The 22,980-nt window shown below is 36.3% G+C and overlaps 1 protein-coding gene across 2 annotated transcripts in view; it reads left to right on the top strand.

The window, feature by feature from the left end:
- The window catches only part of Dennd5b (DENN domain containing 5B), a 175,023-nt gene that overhangs the window by 84,036 nt on the left and 68,007 nt on the right, over nucleotides 1–22,980 (top strand). For both annotated transcript variants that reach the window (XM_076854263.1, XM_076854262.1), the window contains one exon: nucleotides 16,274–16,461. In XM_076854263.1, coding sequence (XP_076710378.1) covers nucleotides 16,274–16,461 — 188 coding nt within the window. The remainder of the gene's footprint in view (nucleotides 1–16,273; nucleotides 16,462–22,980) is intronic.

Raw genomic sequence — 22,980 nt, 5'->3', positions numbered from 1 at the left:
CATACTTTTTCCATTTTTTATTGGTGTGTTGTAAGGATACATAACAGTGGGATTCATTGTAACAAATTTATACATGCTTACAATATTACAATTTATTTAGTCAATACAATACAATTTACAATACAATTTAGTCAGTGTAGTTCCTCAGGATTTCCTCTTTCTTTCCTCTCCTCTCTTCTACTGGTCCCTTTTCTCTACTCTTATTAGTCTCCCTTTGATTTTCATGCGATCCCGCCCCTCACCTTTCTTTTCCTTTTTACTCTCTACTTTTCACATATGACCCTTGACTTTCTCAGTTTGGCTTATTTCACTTAACATAATGCTCGTAAGATTCATCCATTTTCCTGCAAATGACATAATTTTATTATAGCCAAATAAAATTCCATTGTGTATATTTATCACATTTTCTTTGTCCATTCATACATTGATGAACACCTAAATTGGTTCCATAGTTCAGTTATTGTGCATTATGCTGCTGTAAATATGGATATGCAGGTATCGCTGTAGTATGATGACTAATTCTTTAGAATAAATACCAAAGAGTTGGGCTGGGGTTGTGGCTCAGTGGTTGAGTGCTTGCCTAGCATGTGTGAGGTCCTGGGTTTGATTCTCTGCACCGCATACAAATAAATAAAGGTCCAGTCGACAGCTTAAATAAATAATCCCAAAGAGTGATATAGTTGGGTCATATGGTAGCTTCATTGCTACTGTTTTGATTTCCATGCTGATTTCCTTGGTGCTTGTACTAATGTACAATCCCACCAATAGTGATCTTTTTCCCCTACATCCTCTCTAGCATTTATTATTGTTTGTATTCTTGATGGCTGCCATTCTAACTAGAGTGAGTTAAAATCTCAGTATGGTTTTTGATGTACATTTCCTAATTGCTAATGATGTTAAATGTTTTTCATATATTTGTTGGCCATTTGTATTTATTCTTTTGGGGGTGTCTGTTGCATTCATTTGCCCATTTATGAATTGGGTTATTTGTGGGGGGGTTTGGTGGAATTTTTTTCCAGTTCTTACATATTCTGATTGTTAAAACTTTGTCAGAAGAGAGCTAGTAAAGAATTTCGTTTTGTAGTTCTTTCTTCATATTCTTTTTTTTTTAATTTTTTTTTTTTTTTTAGTTGTTGATGGACCTTTATTTTATATGGGGTGCTGATAATCGAACCCAGTGCCTCACATATGCTAGCTAGGCAAGTGCTCCACCACTTCCCACCACAATCCCAGCTCTCTTCATATTCTTAACTGTTTCCTTTGTTGTATAGAATATTTTTAATTTTATGCCATCCCATTTATTAATTCTTGGTATTATTTCCTTAGCTATAGGAGTTCTATTGAGGAACTCATTGCCGTGCCTGTATTTTGAAGTGTTGACCCTACATTTTTTATTACTATAGCTCTGTAGTATAATTTGAAGACAAATATTGTGAAGCCTACAACATTGCTTTTTTGGCTTAGAATTGCTGTAGCTATTCTGGGTCTTTTATCCTTCCAAATGAATTTTAGGACTGTTTTTTCTAGTTCTATGAATAATGTCACTGGTATTTTGATGCGCATTGCATTGAATCTGTGTATTACTTTTGTAATATGGCCATTTTAACAGTATTGATTCTGTTTTGTCTATGAACATGGGAGATCATTCCATCTCTTGTCTTCCTCAAGTTCCTTTTTCAGTTTCTATAGTTTTTCATTGTAGAGGTCTTTTACCTCCTTGGTTAGATTTATTCCTAAGTGTTTTGTTTGTTATGGCTATTGTAAATGGGATTATTTTTATTTCTTTTTCAACATATTCATTATTGGTATACAAGAAAGCTATTGATTTTTGTATGTCGATTTTATAACCTGCTACTTTGCTAAAAAATTTTTATTAGTTCCAGCAGTCTTCTGGTGGAACTTTTTGGGTCTTCTAAATATAGGATCATATCATCTGCAAACAGGGATAATTTTACTTCTTTCTTTCTATTTATATCCCTTCTATTTCCTTCTCTTGTCTAATTGTGCTGGCTGGAATTTTTTGAGTAATGAGAATGGACACCCTTGTCTTGTTCCAGATTTTAAAGAAAATCCCTTCAGTTTTTACCCATTCTGTTGGCTTTGGGGTTTGTCATATATAGTCTTTATAATGTTGAGGTAAGTTCTTTCTATCCCTGGTTTCTTAAGTATTTTTGTCACAAATGGGTGCTGATTTTTGTTGAAGGCATCTATTGAGATGGCTATGTGATTTTTACCCTTAATTTATGTGGTGAATTGCATTTATTGATTTGCATATTAAACTATCCTTGCATCCCTGGAATGAAACCAACTTGGCCATGATGTACAGTCTTATTAATATTTTGTTGAATTTGATTTGCTAATATTTTATTAATGATTTTTACATCTAAGCTCATCAGGAATATTGATCTGTAGTTTTTTTTCCTTTTATCTGTCATCTGGTTTTGGTATCAGGATGATACTGGCTTCATAGAAGTGTTCCTTCCCTTTCTATTTCATGAAATAATTTGTGGAGCTTTGGCATTAATTCTTCTTTAAAGGTCTGGTAGAATTCACTTAAGAATCCATCTGATCCTGGGCTTTTCTTTATAGGGAGACTTCTTATTACTGCTTCTGTCTCATTGACTGTTAGTGATCTGTTTAGGTTTTCTGTATCCTCTTGATTCAGTTTTGGCAAGTCATATATGTCTAGAAATATATCTGTTTTTTTCAGAGTTTTCTGATTTTTTGCAGTATAAGTTTTCAAAACAGTCCCTAATGATCCTCTGGATTTCTGTGCTGTCTGGTGATTTCTCTTTTTTCATCTCTAATTTTATTAATTTGTGTCTTCTCTCTTTCTCTTGGTGAGTTTGGCTAAGAATTTATCTGTCATAAAAAATTAAAATTTAAAAAAAGCATAAAAAAGAGTTTTTCTTACTTTTACTTATCTTTACTGATCTTTTCAGTCAATTGTTTAATTGATCTTTTATATTTTTTAAATTCATTGATTTTGGGCTCTGATTTTAATTATTTCCTTCCTTCTACTGGTTTTAGAATTTGTTTGTTCACCCCTCCTCCCACAGGGCCTTGAGTTATCATTAGGTTGTTTGTTTGGGATCTTTCTGATTTTCTTACATAGGCACTAATAGCTATTATTAAAAAAAAAAAAAAAAAAAAAAAAAAAAAAAACTTTCCTCTTATAATTACCTTTATAGTGTTCCAGAGGTTCAGATATGTTGTATCACTATTCTCATTTGAATCTAATATTTTTTTTAATTTCTCCCCTGATTTCTTCTATCACCCATTCATTATTTGAAATTGTGTTGTCCAGTTCCATGTTTTATATAGTTTCTGTAATTTGTTGTAGTTAATTTCTAATTTCATTCTGTTATGATCAAATAAAATGAAAGGAATTTTATCATTTTTAAAAATTTGCTAAGAGTTACTTTGTGGCTCAAAATATGATGTGTTTGGGGAAAAAGTCCATGAGCAGCTGAGAAGAAAGTGAATTTGACTGTTGTTGCACGGAATATAGGTGTCTATTAAGTCATTTATAACTTTTTTTAGATCTTGGAGTCTTTACCGGGTTTATGTATGAATGACCTATCGGTTGGTGAGAGAGGTGTGTTGAAATCACCCAGTGTTATTGTACTGGGATCTATCTGAATCTTTGAGTAGTGTCTGTTTTATGTAATTAGGTATTCCAATGTTTTGGGCATAAATATTTACTATCATTTTATCTTCTTGTTTAATTGTTCCCTTTGTAAATATCAAGGGACCTTCTTTGTCTTTTAGTAATTTTGTCTGAAATATGGTTTATTGGATATAAGAGTAGCTACTCCTGCTTGTTTGGGGGCTCCATTTGCATTATATATTAATTTCTAACCTTTTACTTTCAGCTTGTGGCTGGATTATTTGCCTGTAAGGCGAGTCTCTTGCAAACAATGTATTGTTTAATCCATTCTACTAGCATGTGTCTTAATTGAAGAGTTGACATCATTTACATTCAGTGTTATTATAGAGAGATGTTTATTCCTGCCATTTTGATTTATTTCTAATGTTTAATTTGGTTCTGTTTCTCATTTTCTTAGCTACTTTTCAGATGAGATTTGTCCATTTGCAAGCTTTTTTAACTATTATCTTTAGTGCTTGCCTAGTAGTCATGAATTCTTTTAGTTTCTACTTACCTTGGAAGTTTTTTATTTCCTTTTAAATTCTGAAGGATAGCTTGTTGGATACAGCAATCTTGGAAGCTATAGCAATCTTGGTTGGCAGTTATTTTCTTTGGAGGCTTGGAACACATTATTCTAACCCCTCCTGGATTTTAGAAGTTGTGATAAGAAATCATAAGTAATTCTAATCGACCTGCCTCTAAATGTGACCTGATATTTTTCTCCTGAGGCTTTTAAATTTCTATCCTTGGTGCTCTGTATGTTAGGTATTTTAAAATGTGTCAAAAAGAGGGTTTTTTTTTTTTTTTTTTTTTTTAGTTGTAGGTGGACACAACACCTTTATTTTATTTATTTTGCTAAGGATAGAACCCAGTGCTTCACGTTTGCTAGGCAGTCGCTCTACCACTGAGCCACAACCCCAGCCTGAGAGGTTCTTTTTTGATCTTGTTTTATTTGGGATTCTGAATGACTCCTGTGTCTAGATGTCCATCTCATTCCCAAGGGTTGGAAATTATTCTGTAATTATTTTCCTGAAGAGGTTATCCATGACATTGTAGTGGTACCCTCTTTCTCCACAGAAAAGTCTTAACTGGGCTTATCTAGAAATCTTCACCATGTGTGATTTTGGGACTGTTAGCAAAAGAGTCTCTGCAAAAGAGTTCAGTGTAGATAAACTTCCTATTTTCATGTTGCCCTGTTTTACTTGGCCACTGGCTGGGAAGATATCAGAACTCCAGGTGCTGGGCACCCCCTTAGTAGTTTTTCACAAACATGTACCCCAGTATAGTAGTTTGTAGAAATGTGCAAACAAGGCCTCTGGCCTTGAGCTGCGGCTTCACAGAGATGTCTGCATTCCTAAGATAAGAGAAGATACCAGTTGGGCTCCATGGTAACAGCTGGCTGAGGGAGGAAAGAAAGGGAAGAAGAAGCTCTCCCCTTCTCAAGGGTTAACTTGCCCAAAACAGTGAAAGAAAAAGCTGCTTTTATGTAAACTTCTGCAGATTGTGAACTTCTGAGCCCCTCCCCTTACATGCTGGGTATAAAATTCTGAAACCACCTGAACTCAGGATTCAGGGGATTGATTGATTACAACAAAAGCTCTGCCCTCTGAACCTGGCTGCAGCCAAATAAAACTGTTTCCTGCTATCTTCGGTGCCTTGCCTCATCTGTCCCTAGAACATTAGTCCACATCTCACAACCTTCTTCAATTTCAGTGATTCTTAAATTTGTTCTCTTACAGTTTTCCCAGAGTTCTTGTATATTCTGGTCATGGTTATTTAGTCATTTTCTTTTCTTTAATACTGTCTAATGTTCAGAGCTGGCCACTGTGCCTTCCAGCTCTGAGATTCTGTCTTCTGCTTGGTTTATTCTATTAGAGACTTTCACCTGAGCATTTTACTTGATTTATTGTGTCTTTCATTTCTAAGATTTCTGTTTGATAGTTTTTCAACATTTCTGCCTCCATATTGAATTCCTTGTTTGGGGTTTTTGTCTCCTCTGTTCTTTGCATTAAAATATCATAGAAGTTTGGGAATGGTTTAGTTTGTGTATGGAGCAAGGTACACTGTTTCTTGGTTGGATTTTGGATATAACTCAGCAGTAGTCTCTACCCTGTGTTCCAGTAAATTCCTAGCAGCTCACAGGACAGGGAGAAATAAACAACAGCAACAATGGCAGTAAACTATTTACAGCTTTATAATAAATAAATGGTGCTTATTGTGACGTATACAATGCTAATTACTACAAAAACAGGAATTGTGAGGTCAGCAGTTGCCAACAACAATAGCAGTAAATAGCCATGAACTAAATCTGGCATTAAAGTAAACAGCAGGTATCAACTGTGCCACCCATAGTACTAATAACTGCTGTATCATGAATGGTGGCAGTAGGAATTATATAAACCAAGTAGTTCTAAAAGGTGGTGAAAATATAGTTCATTAAGAGGAAAAGTATGATAGGAAGGTAACATAAAGTTTAAAATATTCAAAATATGTATAGAAAAAGCAGTAGAAATGTAGCAATGATGACTGTAAAGGAGAAAAAAAAGTAAAAGAAACAATAAAGAGAAAGACAAGGAGGATTTGGCTATTAGAGGGAGACGAAAGAAGAAAAAACAATTATGAAAACCAAAATGAACAAATAGAAACATCTAACCCTCAAAAGACAAAACAAAGAAACATCAAATATTTAAAAGTGAGGAAAAAAAAGAAACAAATGTTTACATGTAGGTATATCCACGAACCAATAAGCACAGCAAGAATACCCCCACCACATCCCCCCCCCCAAAAGGAGGAAGAAATGAAAAATAAAAGAATTTTTTCCTCTGATGTAGTCAGAACTGTCAACAATGATGGATATTGACTGCATATGCCAGACTACCTTTCTTTCTATTTCTTTTTGGGCTATGTACCTCTTAGAGCAAGGGCTGGGGGTTGGCAAACCTTATTTCTTTTTGTGTTGCTCACTGAGCTGCAGCTGGAGTGGCCTGGAACCACAGCTGGCTGATATAGCTCTTAACTTCCCTTCTCACCAGTATAAAGTAGAATGGAATAGGAAGTACTTTCTATTGGAGCTTTGTTCAGATAGACGAGACTGATGCACTCCCAGGGTAGGGCTACTACAGAGTTCTAAATGGGAAATTCAACCTTGGGCTTGAACTTGTGATCCTTGTGTTTAGCTCTAATTAGGACTTTGGGTCATTGTTAGGTGGTATCTGCTCTGTTAGGGAGTCTGGATCTCAGGGTCCTCCCAGGAATTCTGTTGTAGGGCAGGGTGCCAAAACCTCCACAAGTCCACTCCCCATGAATGTGCCTTTCCTAGGCTCACTTCCTGAGTGTAATTCCTGACTGTAATCATGCCTGCCTGTTCAGTTTCCTGGCCCTCTTTAGCTGATCTTGTGAGCCATCACACTTTCCTCCGTATCTCTGACTCAGATCTCTCCTGGTATAATCTTCTCTGTGCCTGTTTCCATCATGTTCTTATAGGTGTACCTTAGCCACATGTAAGCACTTACTGGGACAATATAGCACTACTTGCTATAGTCTGCTGGGTCCCACAGCAGCAAGCTACAGATTGGCTTCCCTAAGGTGGCTCCCCACCTTAGCTCTCCTCTTGCCAGTTGAGAAACACAGAGCACTTTTCAAACACCAGCTCATTGTGCAGCCTCTGGTTCAGCAGTGCTCAGATAGAATTTTCCATGTCAAATTTGTCTTGTGTTTCTCTGTGTTATCCTCCCCTCTGTAGTAAACCAGTGGTGCTGCCACCACTGGCTTAGCTTCAGTGTACTCATTCTTGTCCTTTGTTTAATGTACCCTAATTTCTGAGTCTCTAAAAATCTCTGTCTGATATTGAATTTCTGAAATTGCCTCTTTCACCCGCCTCACTGAGAAAGGAGTATTCCTGCTGCTTAAATCCTGAGCCACAGAACAACTGGCAATGTAGCCTTCTCTAATCTGCCATCTTGAATCTCCCCTTCTGCTATTAGCATCTTAAGCATTTGATTCCTGTGTCAGTTACATTCTGTAAGTTTTAATATCTGGTATTTTGTTCTAAGAATTTTAAAATTTGTATTTATTCTGACATTTTGTCCTACTTTTCTTTCTTTGTTTATTGAGGTTTTTTGCCCCCCCCCCTCAATGTTTGTCTCTTGTCTTTTGAATTGGATTGAATTTTTTTTCCTCACTGAAGTTTTTTCCACTGAGTTTAGATAGTCTGTATTTCTCTTTCGTGTGTGTGTGTGTGTGTATGTGTGTGTGTGTGTGTGTTTGTTTTTGTTCTTCTTTTTGTTTTGGTAGTTCCTCACTGAATTACAGAAGCTGGCCTTGAACTTGTGATTCTTGTGTCTCAGCCTCCTGGGTAGCTGGCATTACAGGTGTGCACCATCATGCTTAGCTGGCTTACTTTTTAATGGTTCAGAATTTTAATAATCTTCAAGTTAGACATTTTTTATATACTTAATTTTGTTTAAATTTATCCACAATGATTTTTTTTTAAATTCACATTCCTTGTCTCATATATTTCTTCTGGGATGAGTCTCCTTCGTAAAATGTATTGTTAGACATTCTTTTACTGAGATGACCTTGGTTAGATTTTGTTCATCTGAAAATGGTTTATTTTGCCCTTGTTTTTGAAAAGTAGCTCCTTTGGATGTTAAAATCTAGGTTAAAAGGTTTCCTTCCTTCCTTCCTTCCTTCCTTCCCTCCTTCCCTCCCTCCCTCCCTCCCTCCTTCCCTCCTTCCCTCCTTTCCTTCCATCCCTCCCTCCCTTCTTCCCTCCCTCCCTCCCTCCTTCCCTCCCTCCCCTCTGAAGATAATATCTTCTGGTTTTCAGTATAGCTACTGAGAAGTCAGCTATCACAGTCACTCTAATTCAGTGGCCAAAAATCTATCTTTTCATTATGTGCATGCGCATGCACACATGTATGCGTGCTCTGACAACTGATTTTGTTTTTGGTATCCTGTATTTTGTGCTTTCTTTGACTTACTTGTGATTCAAGGTTTAATGTCTTTCACCAGTTTTGGGAAATTCTCAACCATCTTTCTACATATTTCTTGTATCCTCTTTCTTTCTTTTTTTGCCTTCTTGAAACTTATTAAACATAACAACCTGTCTTGCCTTGCTCAGTCTTCTTTGTATTTCAATCTCTTTTTTCTTTTTGTTTCTGTGCTGTATTCTGGGTGATTTCTCCACATCTGTCACCCAGTTTATTGATTTATTGTTTTAACCAGTGTTTAATCTGTAGCTAATTCTTTCTTTAACATTTTGGTAACAGGAAAGTTAAGTGTTTTTGATTGTTTGTTTTTAGGGTTCTTTAAAATTACAAAAACAGATTGACAGGGCTGTGGTTGTAGCTCAGTGATAGAAGCACTTGCCTGGCATGTGTGAGGAACTGGATTTGATCCTAGCACCGCATAAAAATAAATAAAATAAATGTATTGTGTCTGTCTACAACTAAAAATATAAATAAAAATTTAAAAATTGTCATGGGGACACAAGGACAAGCAAGTTTAGTTTCAGGTGTAGTCATTTGTTGGTTTTACATACCATTTTTGCTTAGGACAATTGTCAAGTCCTCCATGATTAGAATATTTACAGCCCTTGCTTTGGGAGCTGTCATAGGCCCTTTATTTGATAATGCTATAGGGCATTGTTGGCAATATCTGAGGTGAATTTCTCTGCAGCTAGGTGCATGAGCTAATTTATGCATGGCTCTTAGTCCCCCAAACCCTCATGGTTCAGTAGTAATCAGTCACTATATTCAGGATCATTGATGTACAGCCATCCAGCCTCACCAGGAAATTCATCAGAGCTGTGCTGGACACTTCACAATTCCCTTGGCAGTACTTAGCAGTGCATAAACTCCCTTGGACATAGCCCCCTGCTGGTACTAATCACCTGTAGCCGATGCCAGAGCCTTGCAGTGTTGATTGGCCAGCTTTCCAACCTGCATCATCACAGTTCCTATTCCTTCAACCACAGCTCCAACCCTAGACCCCTGTGCTGTCCTTGAGGAGCCAACCTTATCTTCCAGGTTGGTTGCTGGTAGATAGCACAGCAGGGGCTGACACCCGGGGCAAGGCAGCAGAAGCCATTGCTACCTTCGGGTGCACACCAGAGCAACTTCTTGACAAAGTTTTGATGGTTTTATTATGGAACAGCCAAACATAATTTTTAAATGTCTAAAAGGTGTTATTTCATTTTACTTACCGTAGATGTTAACATTTTAATTCTTCAACACATTTAATGGCCACTTACCACCTAATAGACTCTGTATCAAATGCTAAAAATTCAAAATGTCAGTCATTGGGCCTCTTGGTGCACATTTGTAATCCCAGTTACTTGGGAGGCAAGAGCAAGAGGGGATCAGATCAAGGCTAGTTTGGACAACTTAGCAAGACACTATCTCAAAATAAAATAAAAAGGACTAGAGATGTAGATCAGTGGTAGAGTGCTTGCCCAGCATAATTGAGGCCCTGAGTTCTCTCCCGAGTACTGCAGGAGGGTAGGGAGAAGGCATATAGATGGATAAATTGATAAGGTCATTAGCTGTATGCCTCTAGTCCCACCTACTCAAGAGACTGAAGCGGGAGGATCACTTAAGTTCAAAGTTTGCGCCTAGCCTGGATAACATAGTGTATGCATAATCATTACTTCAAAGAGAAAATGTTAAGGAAAAGGTGTATTTAGAGTATTAGGATTATAATAGTTTTGTGAGATGAATGATTGCTTTGATGGAAATAAAGATTAGGTAATATGTAATCATGTAGAAAAGTTTCTAGTGATAAGAATTATTTAGAAAAAGCTTTCAGAGAAACAGATCTGAGGAAAAGGTAGAACTTAGCCAGGCAGTGCAAGAAGAAGGGACATTCTGGGCAGAAGATAAGAGTATGCAGAGGCACAAGACTCTGTGAAAGCATGTCACATTTAGTGAATGAACTACAAGTAGATGTTTGACTACATATGGGATGTTGGTGAGAAACGAGGCAAGCAAGAGATGAATCATGAAGAGCCTCATATACCATACTGATGCTTCTTTTATATATCCATCACTTTGAATATCTATGGGGTTAAAAAAAAAAAACACTTCCCTAAAATATTTTAATTGAAACAACACTTAAGGAAGAAAACTCTACCTTTTATTTCTTGATTTAATTTTTAAAAATGGTTTTATTTTTGCTAAGAAATTGCAATCTTAAAAACTAATGTTTCAACCAACCTTGCAGAGGGCATAAAGAACCAGAAAAAAGAATAAACAAAGAATACCTATTAGTGAGTAGAATTGTGAAGGAAAAGCAAACCATGTACAGTAGGCTTTTTTTTTTTTTTTTTTTTTTTTGTATCAAGGCTTGAACTCATGGGCACTTGACCAACTAAGCCACATCCCCAGCCCTATTTTGTACTTTATTTAGAGACAGGGTCTTACTGAGCTATTTAGTACAGCAGTCTTTTAATGCCTAAGTAGAAAGGATGAAAATGGGTAAATTATTTTTACTTCTCATGGTAGTGTTTTCCATAATTAAAGGAAGAAAATAGTCCAAGGTACTAGTTGCCATTACTTGAAGAACTTGTTTTCTAGGAGATTGGACAGAATGCCCAAAGAAGGATAAGGTGAAAGAGGAATCCATATCCCAAGGCTATTGTTTATCTCTTACTGACAAAATTGTGTTTGCAAAGAATGTAAGTCAGTGGGTTACCTGGGCCAGAGCTGGTTCTCAGGCCCCAGGGTAGCGGAAAGCAGACCTCCATGGTATAAATGAGCTGCAGCTGATGAGCAGGCCCACAGCAATTGTCTTGCCCCACTGTAAGTGGAAGATCTGAATGTGTAATATCTCTGTTGAGAGGGCCCTAGGAAGGTGACCATTGGGCCCAGTCACTGAGGTACTGCTCACTCTAGGTGTGTGGCTGGGGCGTTGTACTACTAGATGTCTTTGCATATCCACACCACTGGTCAACCATGCAACAGTAGCAATAACAAGCAAAACACTATACATTGCCCACTAGGACCAGGAAGAAAAGCCCCTTCTTCCAGCAGTATCTTTCCATTGCCTTCTCCTTGCAAAGCTTAATATTGTGATCGCTGAAAAAGAAAATGCTTGAGTCCATCCGGTTCTCATAGAGCATGTACGCAGTGGATTTGGAGTGGAGAGGCAATTAATGGATAACTGGCACATAATTTGACTGCTAAAACTCAGAGCCTTTCACCTATATCTGACTTATAATTGAAAAATAAATAAATAAAATCAGACCCTGATGTCTTGGAACTGGTCTGTCTCTCACAGATAGGCCTCACTGTTATTACAAACTGATGTGATATGCAAAACTAAGCAATGTTGTTCTCCTGCAGGGAATAAGCAGTCTCACAAGAATAGCAAGCAAGACCACTGTGTACCCTACAAAATACCAGACCTCTTCCTCATTAAATTAGTATGCTACTTGCTCACCAATTTGTGTGTGTGTGTGTGTGTGTGTGTGTGTGTGTGTGTTGCATATTAAACCCAGGGCCTCATGCTAGGCAAGCACTTTACCATTGAGCTTCATCTCCAACCCAAGTTATAGCTTTATACTCAATTTAGTCTTTGCTCCTTATCAATCAGATTTATTGAGATACCTAGTCATAGAATTGCCTTGATTTCTGGCAGCTCCCAATCCAAAGCAAATCTGTTTCCTTAGATGCTCCCAAAAATTATCCTGCTAAATCTCAAATGCTCCCCAAAATTATCCAGCTAAATCCCAAATTTTATAATAGACTTTTTTCCTTTATTAAGATATTCCACAGTTTCTCAAGTTTGCATTCTCCCTCTCTGCAGTGAGCAAGAAACCCAAACAGTTTGTTCAGGTACAGGTGTGTTCCTGGGTTTGTTTGTTTTTGTTTTTTGTTTTCACAGAAGGGCATTGGTAGAAGAAATGATAAGTATTTTTTCTTATGCATTTTTGTTATTGTTTTCTTTTGGTGGTACTAGGGATTGAACCCAGAGCCTTATTCATGCTAGGCAAGTACTCCACCACTGAGCTACATCCCCAGCTTTTTTTATTTTGATACAGGGTCTCAATAAGTTGCCCAAGCTGACCTCAAACTTGTGATCATCCTGCCTCAACCACTTAAGTAGCTGGAATTACAAGTGTGTGCCACCTTGCCCACTTTATGTCTATGTATGTGTTTGAAGAAGCTAGTTGCATTACCAACATTGACTTTTTTCCTTAAGGAAGTGACTCTCTTAGAAATTAAACAGTATTAAAAAAAAACAATTCTGATAATAGTTTATTTTTTAAAACTATTTTTGCAGAAATAAAACTCCATAAAACCCACAGTTAAACTGTTAGCAGTTTTTAATACTTAGCAAATATAGACAAGATATTTATTTTTATGATAGCTTTCCTACAGAAGACATACCATATATTTTGAATATGGTCAAGACATAAGCAATTTTAATGAAATGAATATGAAGTCGTTTTTTTATTTTTGAGAGATTCTGTTCTCTGCATACTTAAGGAGTGACATGTAGAATAAATCTTCCTGATGGGGGTGACACTGAACTTCTTAATTCTCTACTTACTTCCAGAAAGCTGAGGAAGCTTCCAAGAGTCCTTTCCCCACTCTGAAAGGCTTTAACAAGCCTACATTAATATATCATTGCTAAAATATTTACATTTTTAATATAGTAGAGGTAAATGTTAAAATGTGATTTAGAACTCTGATCCCTGTAAGGTCTACTTATGTTTAGTTAAAATGAGTCACTTGGTTCTCTGCATGATAAACAACCACTATGGCTTAGTAAATGGATATGTTTTCTTATAATGTGCCTGGGCATACCTGTAATTAACTGAATGTTAATGTGAATGTTCCAAGAAATGTGATTTTTTTAGTGAATATTTTGTTGTCTGAGGAGTTACCATTTTCTCTCCCTAAAAAATTAGTAATTCTTTAATCTTGTGGGCAAAAATCTAAGCAAGTCTATATAAGTTATGGATACTAACAAAATTATATATTCTTATCCTTTTATTTCATTGATTAAACTTTTTAAACTTCTTCTATAGACAGCATTATGTTGTACTAAGTACTGAAGTTATAAAAATAAGAAAGCCCCCAATCCTTGGTTGAAATGGATGGCCACAGAATAGATCCTAAGTTTCTCTGGATTTGATTGTCTTATGGTTAATTACTTTCCCATCTTTCCTGCTTCTCATTTTTTGGTTTTGTTTTTAGTAAAAGGCGAAAGATTTATACGATCTGAAGAGAAACCAGAGTATATGGTTTTGTTTTTAGGACTCTGTTGGGCATAAAGAGAAGAAGAGTACAACATTTAGTAGCATCAGTAAATTTGGACAATAAATTTAGTTAGCACTGACTAAGTGCTTTGTGGGCAAGATATGAGATAAGACAAATACTGCTCTTCTCAGAGGGAACCCACAGTAAAAAGATGGTACATGGGTCAAGTGGCCATAGAATCCTGTGATAGAGCACAAGTAGAGTTAGTTCTTCCTAGAGTATAATTTCTAAACCTAGGGGCTATCAGGCAGACTTCATGGATTTCAAATCAGCTTTCCATCCACTCCCCCACCAATCTAATAAAAGACCCTTGTCACTGCACTTCAAACATCTACCCAGTTAAGTAGACTAGTAAGTGACTGATGTCCTTTGACTACCATTCACCTTACCTCCACAGAGTACCAGCTATCTAAGCCTGGCTTTTTTTATGGGCATCAAATGATGGTGTGTGTCTGTCTTTCCAAGCCACATAATTAAGTCAGCCCTTTGTGCTCATATGACTGACCCAAACCCTTCAGGTCACCTGGTGTTTCTTTTAGAAGTATTTATATATAGAAGGTTTCATCTAGAATGTTAGTTTTTATAATGAATCAAATAAGGATTATGGACTGCTAATGGTTTACTACCAAAATCCCATTGTAGACTATTAAAGTTGTCATTTGAAATTTATAAAATAACACAAGAAAAATTCTATATATGCTTGTTAAATGTTTGACAAGATAATGTGAACAAGTAGCATCTGATCATTTTCCTTAACCTTTTAAAATTAAGACTTCCCTGAAATCTTCCTCCCTAGGGCTTTACTGTATTTTTGCAGCATGAATTCGTGAGGTATTTATTACAAGTCCACGGTCCTTTATCTTTAATTCTCAAATCCAAAAAATTCTGAAAACCAAATGTTCTTTGTGTAAGTTACTTAACAGAAAAGCCAAACCTGAACTGAAATAGCCCTATTTATATATGATTTTTTTTTTGCCCTATTGTAGAACATTTGTTGGTTCACTGCAAAAATATTAATGTATTTTGTTCCAGGGTACTGCCCTCAGTAGTTCATACATATGATCTACACACTGTGTTACCTTTCTAAATTTAAGAAAACAAAAATCTAGATTCTAAAACATGTCTGCTCCAGTCAGGCACAGTGGCACACATCTGAAATATCACCAACTAGAAGCTAAGGATTGCAAGTTTAAGGCCAACCTGAGCAACTTGGCCAAACCCTATCTCAGAATAAAAAGGGATGGAAGTGTAGCTCAGTGATAAAGTGCCCCTGGGTTCAAACCTCAGGACCAAAACAACAAAACAGGTGTGGTGGCACACGCCTGTAATCCCAGCAGCTCAGGAGGCTGAGACAAGAAGATCATGAGTTCAGAGCCAGCTAAGCAACTCAGCAAGACCCTGTGTCTAAATAAAATACAAAATAGGACTGGGGATATGGCTCAGTGGTTGAGTGCTCCTGAGTTCAATCCCTAGTACAAAAAAAACCCTCTAAGGGTTTAAATAGGGATTGTGGGCATATGTAAATATAAATTATCTATGACAGAGTGGTTTAAGAGGGCACTTTAGTATTTTGGATAGTTTTTAATTTTGATATGCTAATTCATGTAAACAAAACACAATTACAACAACAGAACACCTTTAATTATCTTGTAACTCACTTTATGCCTACATATGATGGTTCTGTAGTTATAGGTTTAAATATAGGAAATGTGACTATGATTGTATATCTGTTTCATTTTATGTGCCCACAAATGAGGGCTAACATAATATAATCAGCTTACCAAAGGCTATCACCATGATCATATGTATAAGAAAAAAATGAGCTTCTGATTGCGGATTATATGAGTATGCATATAATCAAAAGTGTTCCATGGTAATATAATTTGTACATTTTCAATGGAATAAGTACCACTGAATATAATAAAGAGCAATTATATTAGTTCTTGATTTTTCCACATTTTAAGGGAATGTAGAGTCACATACCAGTGAAGCAAGGAGTGTTCCAGGAACAGTACCATATACCTGTAATCCTAGCACCTTGAGAGACTCGGGCAGAAAGATCCCAAGTTTGAGGCCAGCCTCAGCAAGTTAACAAGACCCTGTCTCAAAAAAAATAGAAAGGACTGGGGATATAGCTCAGTGATAAAGCTCCCCTGGGTTCAATGCCCAGTACCAAAAAAAGAAGGAGTGTGATGATGTTTTCCACCTGCCCACACCCACTTTGGAGGAATAAAACTGACCTATTTTCTGTATAATCGTAAATTTTAACAGATTTTTTCTGATATTTTCAAGCTTAATAAGGCAATTGTATTTTTACTTGGATTTTTCTTTCCTTCCATTTTTTCCTTCTTCTGTGCAGATTATCAACGCCTGATGACTGTGGCAGAAGGCATCACCACACTTTTGTTCCCATTTCAGTGGCAGCATGTTTATGTGCCCATCCTTCCTGCTTCTCTGCTACATTTTCTTGATGCTCCTGTACCTTATCTGATGGGTCTTCAGTCAAAAGAAGGAACTGACCGTTCTAAACTAGAACTTCCTCAAGAGGTAAAACTTTTTTTGATGAATGATGAAATTTGCTGTTTGTTGATTTAGGTCAAGGCTACTTTTGTTAAATAGCATTGTCTTCATCCAATTTTATCTCTCTGGCTCTCCTTAATCTCCCAAGTATGGCTAAGGTAGAACCTGAGCCACAGAATGCAGACCATGATCTGATGATTACTACACGATAGCCATTAATTAAACATAGTTCAAAACAGAACATTGGTGTATTTTTACACCTATAAATGTTTGAAAATAGAGCAATAGTAGTCATAATCATCATTGATTTATTCTAATAACATTTCTTTTCCATACTTGTTATAAATTTTATTTTTAAATGACACATCCCAGATCTGACATCCTTTAAAATTGTATTAACTGAGGTGAATTTGACTTTTTACCTCCCATCAAATAAAAATAACATCTTTCAGAAAACTGGAAAATGGAAACATAAAATGCTTTATTCTCTGTTTGCAGTCATAAGGCCAATTATCAACCTGTTCTAAATATTAACTTAGCTTTGTCAGCTAGACTAAAATTTTAAGCCCTAGCTTTTTGCCACCTTAATATTACTATCTTTCCAATGTGCTTTGTTTTGAAATGTTGTTTGAGAGGAAAAATAAGCAAGAATTCTTGAAAGCATTTTGAATCTAATTTTTGGCTGTTGTTAATGGTACTTACAATTGTACTGTAAAGCTTTTGAAATGAAATATTGATGAGAGTGCCATGGCCTATTAAAAAACACAAAATGGTTAATTACATTATATTATTAGCTATTTAATTAGCACCTTTCTTAATACAGTCTCTCATGCTGAGTTTCACTTTTATTTGTTCTTATTTCCTGTAGAGATTCTCATTTTAATAAGTGAGTTTAAAATAACACACTAAGCTGTAGCCATTATACCTAGTAATGATTCCCATAATCATCCACTGCTGACTTTTATTCTAAGGAATGTTTCCTTATCAAAATTAACATTTTTGTTCAAGAGAAAATAACTTCAGGTCATATAAAATATATGGGCAAGTTTTCTTGTTCTTCTGGGACTTGTTCATATTCTCCTCTTTCTGCTTCTTATTTTACATCTTTATTCCCTGAATTTTCTTATTTTCTCTTTCATGGAATTAATCTAGAATATCATTGTTTGAAGAAGTAAATCCCTTAAATTTTCAAGAAAAAGTGTGTTTTTATTTTAAAGACTTAAAAAGAGGGCTGGGGTTGTAGCTCAGTGGTTGAGCACTTGCCTCGAATTGCATGAGGCACTGGGTTCGATCCTCAGCACCACATAAAAATGAATAAATAAAAACAAAAATATTGTGTCCATCTACAATAAAAAAAAATTAAAAAAAAAAAAAAAACAAACATCTGGGTGTGGTAGCACATGCACTTAATTCCAGCTCTCAGGAGGCTGAGGCAGGAGTATTACAAGTCTGAGGCCAGCCTGGGCAATTTGGCAAGACCTTGTCTCAAAATAAAAAGTTATTTTTTTCCTGAGCACAGTGGTGCACACCTGTATTTTAGTGGCTCCAGAGGCAGAGATGGGGAGGATCAAGAGTTCAGAACCAGCCTCAGCAGTGTCGAGGTGCTAAGCAACTCAGTGAGACCCTGTCTCTAAATAAAATACAGTAGGGCTGGGGATGTGACTCAGTGGTTAAGCACCCCTAGGTTCAACCCCCAGTACCAAAATAATAAAATAATAAATATACATATTTTGGTACCAGAGATTGAACTCAGGGGCGCTCAACCACTGAGCCACATCCCCATCCGTTTTTTATATTTTATTTTGAGACAAGGTCTCACCAAGTTGCTTGGGACCTCACTAAATTCCTCCTGCCTCAACCTCGTAAGCTACTGGGATTGCATGTGTGCACTACCACACCTGGATCAAAATAAAATTTTAAAAAAGAAGCTTGTATTGTAGCTCACAGGCAGAAGTCTTCTGTGTTCAATGCCTAAAACCAACACCCAAAAATAGACTTAGGGTTGCGGTGTAGCTTATATGCAAGACCCTAGCTTTGATCCTTAGTACTGGGGTTGGGGGACAAGGATTTAACAAGACATTTAGTTTCTTGTTGAGTATCTGATCTATTTTGTACATTAAACAAATTAAATTTTTTTTTTTTTGTACCAAGGATTGAGCCACATCCCCAGCCCTATTTTGTGTTATTTATTTAGAGACATGTTGCTGAGTTGCTTAGCACCTCTCTTCTTGCTGAGGCTGGCTTTGAACTCGCTTTCCTCCTGTTTTAGCCTCCCAAGCCACTGAGATTACAGGTGTGCGCCACCGCACCTGGCTGGCAAATTATATTCTTAAGGCAGTTTATTTAGTATGTAAAAGTTGTCTTTCCATTTTACATAAGTAATTATTGACAAATTTTTAAATGCCACCTTGGTATATATGTAATTGGGAAATTTTTCTATGTCTACATATATCCTCTGACTAAAGATAAGTTAAAAATTGCAAAAGCCTTCATAATGATCACTGGGATTTTCTAATTTTTCACTCATAAGTTGAATTCTACTTTTATTTTATTTTAGTTTAGTTTTTTTTAGATTTTAGGGTCAGTTTGTTTGATTGGGAGGTTGGTTTGCAGTGTTGGGAATTGAAACCAGGCCCGCTTATAAATGCTAAGCAAGTGCTTTACCATTGGGTCATATCCTTAGCCCTCAACACTATTTAATAAATACATATACCCATCTATTAATAGAATAGTATGAAATTACCTGAATTAGCTGTTAAAAAAAATAACAGTGTTTCTATATAGAAACTATAAATTAGATGCACCGTTGTTCTGGAAGAAAAGGCTAACAGTGTATTACTTCATTCTGGTATCATTTTACAATGAGATGAATATCTGCCTCACATAATTTTGGGGAGAGGAAGTAGTATAAAAATAGCCATTTTAGGGGCCGGGTTGTGGCTCAGTGGTAGAGCACTTGCCTAGCATGCGTGAGGCACTGGGTTTGATTCCCGGCACCACATAAAAATAAAATAAAATAAAGGTATTGTGTCCATCTACAACTTTAAAAAAATAGCCATTTTTAAAAATGACTTAAAGGGACTGGGGATATATCTCAATTGGTAGACTACCTGCCTCACATGCACAAGGCCTTGGGTTCAATCCCCAGCACCACCAAAAAAAAAAGATGACTTAAGTGCACTCACTATTCATACTTCTCGCCCTCTTCCCAAAAAACTGTATAAATAAAATAATGGCTAAAAATAGTGATAAAGCTTCCAAAAATAGTTACAGAAATGCTAAGTGTACAAAAATGAGTTTTTCAAGAAGGTATGATTTTAGTTGTTAGGTAACTAATGTAACTACATAGACTTATAATTAACTACCCACTCCCTTTCCCCATGACTCCCAAATGATAGGCACAAGTAGCCATTTGTTATATAATTTTTTAGGGAGCAGGGTAGGAAAGTGAGTGTGCAAGAGTGTAACTCTGAAAATTAACTGCATAGAATGTTACCTCACTTTTAACTGTTTTTGCTCATCTTTAAAGTGATAGACAAAAATAAAAACTGAGAACAGAATTGCTTTTGCCACCTTGTTTTTGTTGTACCTTGCCTTGAGATTCTGAGGGAATATTTTATTTATTTATTTATTTTAATTTTCTTATTTGTGGTGCTAGGGATCAAACCTAAGGCCTCATTCATACTAGTCAGGCTCTCTTCCATTGAGCAATAATCTCAGGGGAGAAAATTTTAAATGATCTCCTCTGGCTTATCCTCATGACATCTTAATTTCAGACACTCAGAACCTAGATCACTTATAAATAAACCTGAGGAAAGCTTCTCCCAGCTCACATTCCTAAGTATTTATTGCTCCTGCCTACGTGTGTGTGTGTGTGTGTGTGTGTATGTGTGTGTGTGTGTATGGTGCTGACAGGGCTTTGTGCATGTGAGGTAAGCGCTCTACCAACTGAGCTATGTCCCCAGCCCCCATGGCTACCTCTTTGGTGTTCCCTCAAGTGACCATCACCTGAGGGTTTCAAAAGACACTACTTGTGTAGAATTGTAGGGGGCTTCAAGATAAACGAGGTGATTTCAGCTTTCCAAAACAACAACAAAAAAATTTAAGTATCAATAACACAGGTTAGTCAATTTCTTCTCCAAGATATCTGCTTCTTCCCTTGAGACCATCTTTCCCCACCCTTCTAATAAACTTTGCTATACTTTTACTTAAGATAAAACAACAACAACAACAAAAACACACAGGCAGGTTAAATAAATACTCAGGAATAAATGAACTAAGAATATATAGAGGAGATCAGGATGCTTCTACTTACAGAAGAAATAATTAAGCTTCAATTATTTGACCTTTTACTTTTTTAATTTATTTTTTAGTTGTAGTTGGACACAATACCTTTATTTTATTTATTTATTTTTATGTGGTGCTGAGGATCGAACCCAGGGCCTCACACGGGCTAGGCGAGTGTTCTACCGCTGAGCCACAACCCCAGCCCTGACCTTTTACTTTTGAGGGAACTTTTTTTACTTTTAATTTGAGTTAATTACATATCATGAAGATTTATGGGTTATGTTGATCAGTAGATATATAAAGTACTTAGTCCCCAAACAGTGTCAAATTGAGGTTTGAGTCTGTTTTTTATCATGTATGTAATACTTCTTGAACTTTTCTAATAGAATTTTTAAAAATTTAATGGTATTAAGAGAGAAGAAACAACTTGTCAGATTATTTAGTAGGATTCATATTTGTTTTAGAAAAAATAACTGTTTTCTTCAATAATTTTTAATAACACAAATTTGTATTTCCTATTTCTACTTTGTGATAATAATCAGAGCCCTTCTGGGCCCTTCCAAGCAGGTGTAGGAGAGGGCATGGAAGACTTCTGTTGGAGCATGAAGACTGGCTAATCTCTGTTGCCAGAACTCCCACCGGCACAACACACTCAGTTCAGCACTGATACCATGAGCATAATAAGCTTTAAATTTTATGTCAGAAAATGTTTTATTCTCTCTCTTTAAGGGAGGAGGAGAGGAATGGAAAAGGATAGTTAGAGGGCATTAATGAAGAAGATAGTATAAAATAAAAATGAAAGATTACTGGTTAACACTTAGCAAGTTATTGAATTTTTTTCTTCCATTTTTAAAGATATTGAATCATCTGTTTGAATTATGGTGACCTACTTTCTGCCTCTAAGTCTTTCAGTGTATCCTACTTTCAAGAAATGGAAGACACACACATAAAGATGTGGATTTAAAGAAAGTTGTAGGAAGCACTACTGTCTTCAGCAAGATCTGACATTTCAGCTCTTTATTTAGAGAAATCTACTGACATTGGAGATGAGGGGGAAAAAAAAAAAAATCACAAAGAAACCCCAGGCTGTTTGAGGATGCATATTTGGAGCAGGTGCCAGGAAGTTACCCAAGTTCTTGGGCCTCGATTTTTTCAGCTGCAAAATTGAAGGACTGGATTATAAAGGTTATATTAGGCTGTAGTTTTATTATTTAGTTTTGTATAGGAGTAGGAAATCTTGGGGGTTTATTGAGCTTAATTTGAAATGTCCCTATACTTTTAGCTTTCTGTCCTCTCACATGAAAAAAAAAAGGATTAAAATGGAAAAAGGGGAGACTGGGGTTGTGGCTCAGTGGTAGAGCACTTGACTGGCACATGTGAGGCTCTGGGTTCGATTCTCAGCACCATATAAAAATAAATAAGTAATAAGAAAAAATAAAGGTATTTGTATCAATCTACAACCAAAAAAAAAAAAAGAGAGAGATAAGAAAAAGGGAGCTGGGGTTGTGGCTCAGCTGTGGAGCGCTTGCCTAGCATGTGGGAGGCCCTGGGTTTGATCCTCAGCACCACATAAAAATAAATAAAATAAAGGTATTGTGTCCAACTACAACTAAAACATAAATATTAAAAAAGGGGGGTGGGGAGACCCAACTATTTACTTCCCCTTTTATCTAACCTTGCCATGTGGGATCAGAAGACAGTATGAATTCTCTCCTTGGTTATCTAATGGGAAAGGAGAAAACTCAAGATGAAGCTTCCTGTTTTGTTTGCTTATACATATTCTGTGTTCAGTTGTTGATGTAATTGGAATCAGTTTTATGTGATGAGCTACATCTTTGGTGCCCTTGCTTTCCCCACTTCTCTCTATTCCACCCCAATTCTAGGAGCTCAATCATCTTTTTCATTGATAACCTCGTTATGATCAAGAAAGTATGGGACAGTAAAGGTAAAAAATACTGTTTACCAGGTCCCCAGGGGGATAATCAGGATTTTATTCAGGTACTTGGCCTCTTGAATTTACTGTATCAATTTGAAAAATGTTTATATATTAAAAGCCTTTTAGTCGAAATAAATTTCAAATCTAGAGTATAAGCAAACAGAATACATTTCTTCTTATTTCTGAGTCAAATTATTTAATTAATCACTGGTTATCCAAGCACTTGCTTCTTTCACCTCTTTCTGCTTCCTGCTTTAATTGTGTGTGTGTGACCAGGAATTGAACCTAGGAATGCTTAATCACCGAGCCACATCCCCAACCCT

Source organism: Callospermophilus lateralis, chromosome 4 (assembly GCF_048772815.1).
Source record: "Callospermophilus lateralis isolate mCalLat2 chromosome 4, mCalLat2.hap1, whole genome shotgun sequence".
Lineage (NCBI taxonomy): Eukaryota > Metazoa > Chordata > Mammalia > Rodentia > Sciuridae > Callospermophilus > Callospermophilus lateralis.
This window is presented reverse-complemented; position numbering and strand designations above follow the sequence as displayed.